Below are 8,502 nucleotides of genomic sequence, written 5' to 3' on the forward strand. Positions count from 1 at the left end.
TTAAAAAGAGCAAATGGCAACTTCCAGCAGTTGGTGTCAGTCTGTGCTCGAGGAGAGGGTCTGCTTGCCCCACACGTTGCTCATCATCTGACTGCTTAAGATTTCACTTAAAGGACTGGGCAATCAGTGTTCTAAATGGAGTTTCAACTAAATTCAGATGAAAATATTCAACATATTAGCCATAGAAATTAGAAAAACTAAACAGTTATCTACCTAGCATTTAATAAAACACGTCTATAGTTTGTGATATCCATAAAGTTTATTTTTAAAAAAATGTTAAAAACTAACCATACAGGATTTTTCAATATACTTAAAAAGTTTGTTCCCCACGCTGAAGGAAAATACATTTGCAACATCTTTCAGAGGCCATCTTTATAAAAGTAGAACTTCTAGGTGTTGGGATGCAATACAGTAGAGCCTATGGTTTACATTCTCCCCACCTCCCTCCCCCAGTGTGGCAGCCACTGCTCAGGATGGTGGTGGCTCACGTTCCACCAGCACAGGTCCTCAGAGCACGCTGCGTGCACAGACAGAGCAAGTCTTCTCTCTCGCTGCCGCACATTCATTTCAGATGAGTGTGTGAATGGAAATACATCCCATGAGTGTAAACATTCTCTGAGAGCTTCCAGGGTACAAGGAGCAATAGCGGTGGCCTGGGACTCACCTTCGGCATACTGCTGAGCTTGTGAAAGATGTTTTGCCTAGTCCCCCTCACTTATAGATCTATAAGAAAGTAGCCCTGGATAGACATTTTTAGTTGAAAACACCCAAAATTCATTCTAAAGACTATAGTAAGCACCATTTTTTACCTTCCTGAAATATATTCAGTTAAATTCAGCAGTATATATGACTATTGGTAATAAATTAAAAGTAACAGTCATCTCAAGCCCCCTGTGTGGATACACACAGGATACTGTGTACCAGCTGATGCTAACACGCATCTGAGGAATATAACTCCCCCCCAGGGCCACATGCAGCCGGAGGCACAACTATCACTTCTGTCCGTGGAGGTGACACAAGCAGACTTAAGGCTGTATTTGGCTATAAAGACTTCAGTCTCCTCTTCAATAGTCTATGTGGATCACTCACATAATTCAAAGCTTATAGGAAGGGAGGTAATAAGTCCCCAAGTATGTTTAAAATACTATTCTCATTACAATTTATTGTCATCTTATTTACATAGGTAAGAAAGGTTCTGATACAACCACATTAAAAACACAACCTGAACTTTTAAGCTCTGTCCCCATGTCCCTAAGGAACTCTTACTTTCAAATTATTAGCCAATTCATATGTCAGATTGTTCATTGCAGATCTTGGGTAAATCTCATGTTGCTCCCAAGAAGAATAAACACCTTTAAAACTCATTGCCATCCACTTTGGGATAGGCCTGTTTGCAGAGAAAATGGTGTTCCTGGTGTGGAGGGGTAGCTAGGGAACCCGTCTGTCTGGGCAGGGTAGCTCTCCAGAGCTGATGCTGAGTGGACCTGCAGGAAAGAGGCACAAGCAGTTAGCAGAGTGCTAGTTCATTGGGCGTGGACTGGCTCCCACCCACCCACAACCAGACAGAACAGGGACTAGAGGACAAAATTACTATTTTAAAAAATAAGCAGGAGGTGGATGGTATTGTTTTGTAATTTGCCTTCCTGTATTCACAAAAGCTTAAGTCTAAGACAAATTCTCTACTGGTTTCCATTTTATGAAGTCTCCAAACTGAGGGTTTGCTTGCTTAGTTCTGTCTTTTCTGTGCAGCTGTGGCTGTCCTGGAACTCAGAGATCCTCCTGCCTCTGCCTCCTGAGTGCTGGGATTAAAGGCATGTACCACTAACCACCTGGCTGAGATTTTTCTTAAAAAAAAAAAAAAAATTATAAATGGGAAAAACAGTTCATACATTTGACTCTCACTCTTTGTTACTCTTCTGAAAGGAGATGTAGAATCTGTGGATTTGGGGAGAGCTAATGAAACCAATCTTCTGGATTCTGGTTAAGACTCCCTTCCTGGCGTGGGGCAAGACAGAGGTTCCTGGCTTACTTAATGCACATTCTGCATACCTGCTGCAACAACGCCGACTGGGCAGCTGCGCTGTGCTGTAATTCTTGGAGGGAAGACTGTGGAGGAGTCTGGGAAAACCCAGGGATACCTGGGAGGGACAGAAGGCCTGGAAATACAGAGCTACCCGCAGCTTGGAGTCCAGATGACAAACTGAAAACAATCGGTAGAAAAACAGGTCAAACCGCAGACAGTTGGAGGAGGGCGGCCACTTCCCCCATATTTGGGAAGAGGCAACTTAGAGATGGGAATGTGAACAAATCAGAGCTCCTCTGTAGGATCAAACTGCAGAAATGAGTCACTAACTATGGTGACAGTTACTCATTGACACTTCCAGCTACCTTAGAAGCAAGCCAAATAGTCACTGTTACATGGCTGCTACATGTTACATGAAACATTTTGGGTATTGAGCTTCTATCCCCCCACCCCTCTTTGCCTAATATCTCAATATAAATCATGGCGGAACTACATGAGCTTGGCGAGAAGTGATTTGAACCTGTGGGCAGCCTAGTCACATACCCAGCTTGTGCCACCAGGGCGGAGTTGAAGTTGGAACTGAAGGCTGAGGCAAACCCAGGGAGGACTGGTGCAGGTGATGGAGCCGAGGCAGCCACCGGCAATGGAGTAACTGCCACCGTGGAGGGTGCCTGCAGCCCTGGGAACGAGGGCAGTGTGGGGGCACCGCTTGGGGCACTGGAGACAGGGAAGCCGGGGTAGGATGGGTTAGAGGTGGGCAGCGGACCCTGGGTGACCGCGAAGAGCGAGGGCACAGCGGTGGACAGGTTGAGTGGGAAGGCTGCGGGCGAGGAGTTGGTGGTGGGCAGCACTGTGCGCACGGTTGCGGAGCTAGGGTGTACAGCTGCAGATGTGGTGGTCGAGGGCCCCGTGAGGGATACAGCAGGATTGAGGGAGGGGCTGCCCGGTAGAGGGAAACTATTGGTCAGTGAAGTGAAAGGGGGAAGGGCAGTGAACACAGGGGCGATGGGTGTGGAGGACGCGTGGGGTGTAAGGGACATAGAACCAGCCAAGGGGGTGCTCAGGCTGGAGAGCCCAGACAGTGCAGGGTTAAGGCAAGTGGGCACACTGATGGGCACTGAGGTCGTGGGGTACCCACGGCCTAGGGCACCCGGCAGGCCCAAGGTACCATGCGCAGGAGTCCCGGGGTGAGCTGGACCTTTGAAGGCCGAGGGCGGGGGGCTTGTGGGCTCACTTTTAATCATAACGGGCATAGTTGCTGCAGCAGGGACAGATGAGATGCCACCCGCGTGGGGACCGTGCAAAAGCGAACCTGAGGAGCCACAGCTGACTGGCACCGCTGTGGAGGAGGGGGTAACTAAGGGAGACTGTGCAGGCAGAGTTGGGGCTGCAGAGGTGGCACTAGCCACAGGAGACTGCAGGCCTGGGAACATGGCCAGCCCCGGGGTGGAAGACCGCTGTGCAGTGGGAACGGCTGCAGAGGGATAGCACTTGTTAGTGACCGAGGCAGGAGAATCGGAGTTTCGACTGGGAAGAGAGGATAATGAAGCCAGCCCACTTGTGCCCGCAGACGGCAAGCCGGAGGAACTGATCAAGTGAGTGTCGTTTGATGTAAGAAAGCCTTTTAAGGCAGACAGAAGGGGGCTGTGTACGCCATGCGGACCCGTAGCACTGGCGATTACAGACGGAGTCGGGGTAGCTATGCTGTGGGATGCCGGTGGGAAGGGCAGAGGCAGACCTGTGAAGACGGAGGAGAGGGGAGCGGTGATTGGGTTACTGGCTGACCCAGCAGTAGAGCTGGCCGAGGAGTGGCTGGTGAATGGGGCACAAGTGGAAGCAAATGTCTCACTGGAAGCCAGAGTGATCCTTGGTATCGAGATGGCCTGAGTGGATGGGGTGGGGGTGGCAGATAGACCTGGTAGTGGCACTAGGCCAGAAAAAACGGAAGGGACCGGAGCGGGCGTGGCGCTGTGGGTGGAAGTAACAGGTGTTGCGGGCACTGAGGGAGTCCGGATCACAGTCGGGTTCGGGGTAGATGGCTGAGGCGTTGGGAACACAGCCAGGGGAGTGTTGGGCGCACTCATTCCGGCTCCTGTGGCAGCTGCTGACACGGATGGATGGTTTACTGCCTTGGCTGGGGACACAGCAGGTACTGGAGTGGCAGCAGGAGTCGAAGGATTAGAACCATGAGGAGAGAAGAGTTGACTGGTTGCGGTGGAAAACGCTGGGGGAGAGAAAAAGCAGGGAATTACCAGTGTTGGAATGTCCAATTTAAATGAAAAGGTGCTTAGCCACTGTTTTGGAGGGGAGGGGCCTTATTTCACAAGTACCAAGGGAAAACAGCGGCAGGCATCAAGTTGTTCTTGTCACGTCTGAGCTGATGGGTGCTATTGGCCTAACTTCACTTTGGAGCATCTGTGACTAGGTCCATAGCCATGCCTTGCTTGTCGCAGCTCATCATTGAGGAAGCCTAGAGCAGCTAGAGATTGTTCCTTTCATAATTCTTGCTTTATGAAACCGGAAGCACTTGTGAGGAGGCCCGCTCGGAAACCGGAAGCACTTGTGAGGAGGCCGCTCGCAAACACGGACTTCCCCTCCAGTTCCTTTAGTTGAAGAACCCTTTCTCTAGGGTGAACTCGTGCACAACCTCCCAGCTCGGGACCATCTCACTGACCTGTGCTGCCACAGCCTGTTGTGGGTGTACTGGGCAATCTACACCAGCCCCTAAGCCTTACAGTTCACAGCCTAGCCTGGGGACTTGTTAAGTGCAGTGTTGTGTCTGTTCATCCTCCACACTCAGGCCTCTGTGTTTTAGTTAAGTTTGCGTCAGGGATCCATACAGGTTCACCTTAGAGGGCAGATCCCAAACCACCCAAGAACTTGTTTTCAATGTTTGTGTTTGCTCCACCATCTAATTCTGATAAACTGTATGGATGATTGAAAGGAGGATTTGGGTGATCAGGTTCTTACTTCTAGAATTCTTCCTTCTAGAATGAATTTAGTGGCTTTGTCCAATTGCTCTGTGGCAGCTGATGGGAAACAGGACTTTTACAGGCAATGCCACTGTGATCAGCACTGTCTGAGACTGTATTTGGACCATCTGTTTCAGAGGTAACACAGACAGCTACTCCCTCTGTAGTGATAACCACAGAATAGCATTTTTCAGGGAGTAAGACAGACATTTAAAGATGTGTGTGGAAACCAGACTCTTGGCAAGATAACACTCATGGTCACTCCATCTGCCCCACACTGATCCAGGGACTGACCTGGTGTGGGTAAGCTGGTGGATTAATAGAGATCAAACAGTTATGCAGCTTCATTATGGAAAGCCTATGTAAGGCCCTGGCCTCAATCCTCCAGCACAGAAAAACAAAACAAAACAAAACAAAACCCCAGAACCTACAATAAATAATACCACACGGCTATCACGTTATAGGGCCCATGGTCTTACACTACAGAGGTAGTCTTTACTACTGTTTTGTAATTTTTAAGAGAGAGAGAGAGAGAGAGAGAGAGAGAGAGAGAGAGAGAGAGAGAGAGAGAGAGAGAGAGAGAGAGAGAGAGAGAGAGAGAGAGAGAAAAGAGTGTGTGTATTTGAATGTAAAGGCTTTAAAATTATTTCCATAAAGTTGAATGACTTGTTTACAAAGCCAGGTAGCTCCAAAGCCAGAGAGAAACCCTGACATCTACCATCTGTTCATTCTGTCCTCCCTTCTTTACACAGAAGATGGCCACACCTCTGGACAACTTCACAGAGGAGAGATTTCCCACCAACATCCCCACCCTTGGCACGCTCATCAGATATAGGTGTTGCTTTTTGTTTCTGAGAACTCCTTTTCCTCCACACCAGAAAGCACCCCTTCCTAGTGCTCATTCCTGACACGGTTCTGTGCTGCGACACGGTTCCGTGCTGCCATCTGGAGGCACCTCCCAGGCCACCTCGTCTTCAGGGCCCTTTGCTGCTCCAGTGCTCCCTGCCCTCTTCCTCCTTAGGCTGGGCCTAATAGGCTCACTGGACTCACTATCGGACAAAAAGGGGGACCTTCGTGTGCATATGAAAAGCACGTCTCCCATATCACAATGTAAGTGAATACATGTTATGGGACTCTCAGATTTCAAGGAGTTTTGCAAATAGGATACAAAGTCATAAAATGAATTTAAATCCAGACGATATGCGCATTTCTTGAATGTAAACTCTATCACTATGAAGTCATTCTTCGTGAATTACCCTACATCTAGGAGCCTTTCTCATGTTCCCTGTAAGCAACAGCCAGCGGTCATGACAGACAGCAGTTGTTTCTGGATCTATTTGGTACTTACTTTGACTCTGTGTAGGTTTTGACTGACTGGAGAGGTCTTCGTTGTCTATATAAAAAGAAACGATTTCAAGCTTTAATCAAATTATTCCCCCACCATGATCACAGATAGATGTCAAAAAAAGAAAAGCTAAAAGTAGACATCATTGGAAACACTGAAGGAAAAATAAGAGTACACAGGAATCCTAGCCACATGACCAGAACAGGTTGTTACTGTAAAGACACATTTACAGACACACAGACGAACACCTCGTGACTCATTTTTAAAATAACAGCCCACAACTGCAGGTCTTTACCTGTTCCTGCTGGATTCGGAGTGTATGGAGGTGGGGGAGGGACACCTGGAGCTATCACATTGGCTAATGGTACCAGACCGGCATTGTTGTAAGCACCTAAAATGAGAACGTGATAGAAAGAGAGAGAACTTAGTATCACCGGCTAGGAGTTAAAATCTGCGATAACGCGGGGATATGGTTTATTTTGAACTGTAGAGAGGCTCTCACATGGAGGGAGCATAAATGAGAACTGAGGGGTAGACAGCTCTGGCTGTGTGCCCTGTCCAGACACCTTCTGACAGGTGAGGCGGGTGAAGCTGGCCCACTTAAGTGCAGTACACACACCTGACCTTTCCTAAATGCACTGGTGATACCTCTGGACACCTAAAGAAAAGGACGCTTAGGGCCATTTACCAAAGTGAAAAGCGTAATAATGAGGTGACTAAAACAATCTGCAATTAAGGTAAACATGGAAAACACACTGAAAACAAACTATACCTGCGGCAGCGTGCTAGACCAGGATTTAGCAGCTGGCCATCAGCAAAATTAAGCTCTCAGAACTGAAGTGCTGTAGATTCCCCAAGCACACAGAGCAGCCTGTCCTCTCAGTGTAATGGACAGCAGAAAGGGAAAGTGCAGACGAGCAAATGCTTACTTGGTGCAATAGTTGCATGAGGCCGGCATGGAGGTATTGGGTAGGGGACAGGTTTGTGTGGATTGTATGTTGAAGGAGGCTGGACAAGGGAAGAAGCACAGTCATTAGACATCACTGATAAAACAATACAATCCTAAGAGACGGAAGATGCCCCAGTTGTCACAGCTTCAGACTATGTAAAGTCTTTGCTTTCATAAGCGTGGTTCTTACTCAGTTCCAAAGGTACGGCTGGCCAGACATGCTGTGCTTTAATTTTAGCATTCATTCATCCTCCCAATAAAGGTCAGACCTAAATGAACAGCAGGTGCCTTTCTGACCCAGCCTAGGCCAGCCCCAGGAATTCCCATCTCCAGTATGAAAGCAACACAGGAGACTAAGATCTCTCCTTGACACATAATGACCTCAAGGACAAAGTCCTCCTACGATCACTACAATCTTCAGGGTCTGGTCTCTCCAACACATGCAGACCTCAAGGGCACTGCTCTCCTGTGATCATGAGGATCTTAGCACTGGGAGGATCATTAGCACCTGGCAGTCTGACAACTATTACACAATGGGTTAGGAACTGAATGTTTTTATTCTTTTGAAACCTCGATTCACAAGCACTTTATTTTATAGAGTCTTAAGTATCTAAAACTACACCAAACACTGTTTTACCCAGGGTGAAAGAGTGAGCAGGAGGCATTGGACAGAGGAATCCATTGGTGGGAAGGCACTGTTTCCTCCTGCTCTGGCCTCAGAAACAGCTACCTGGTTCTCCTGTCTTGTGAAAGGGCAGGGAATGCAAAGGCTGTGTGGGGCACCAGTACTTATGAACTTCTCCACCCAGGAGGTCCCATTCTCCTGTTCGTTCCATTTATATTTCCAGTCATTAGAGCCATTCCCTTGAAAGGACAAGCCCTGGCTCCATGCCCCTTTCACTAACATTAAGACTAATTAGCGGGCAGGTAAACATCGCTCTCCAATCCTTGCCTGAACAGATGAGCGTGGCCTGCGTATTTTAACTTTCAAATCAAATGCTTACTCGCCAAAGAGCCTTGAACTCTAGAGCTAAGTCCTTATACTCAGCCCTAGGCCATTCTCTCTGACCTAGAATTTCTACCATATTTAAACTGTGACACAGAAAACTTACTTTACACAGACAGAAAGCTACACATAGAAAACCTAAGGCCTGCTTCCTATTTTTATTTTGGCACATACTGGCTTGGATGGCCCGAGAATCCGCGCTGCTAT

The 8,502-nt window shown here is 48.0% G+C and overlaps 1 protein-coding gene across 1 annotated transcript in view; it reads right to left on the reverse strand.

Annotated features, from left to right (window-relative positions):
* Positions 1-240: 240 nt before the first annotated feature.
* The window catches only part of Proser1 (proline and serine rich 1), a 19,645-nt gene continuing 11,383 nt past the window's right edge, over positions 241-8,502 (reverse strand). Inside the window, exons 7-13 of the mRNA XM_032898424.1 lie at positions 8,470-8,502; positions 7,270-7,348; positions 6,636-6,731; positions 6,344-6,388; positions 2,567-4,247; positions 2,050-2,200; positions 241-1,484 (exon numbers count right to left, since the gene is read on the reverse strand). The exon at positions 8,470-8,502 is cut by the window's right edge and continues 51 nt beyond it. Coding sequence (XP_032754315.1) covers positions 1,362-1,484; positions 2,050-2,200; positions 2,567-4,247; positions 6,344-6,388; positions 6,636-6,731; positions 7,270-7,348; positions 8,470-8,502 — 2,208 coding nt within the window. The 3' untranslated portion in view covers positions 241-1,361. The remainder of the gene's footprint in view (positions 1,485-2,049; positions 2,201-2,566; positions 4,248-6,343; positions 6,389-6,635; positions 6,732-7,269; positions 7,349-8,469) is intronic.

Source organism: Rattus rattus, chromosome 3 (assembly GCF_011064425.1).
Source record: "Rattus rattus isolate New Zealand chromosome 3, Rrattus_CSIRO_v1, whole genome shotgun sequence".
Lineage (NCBI taxonomy): Eukaryota > Metazoa > Chordata > Mammalia > Rodentia > Muridae > Rattus > Rattus rattus.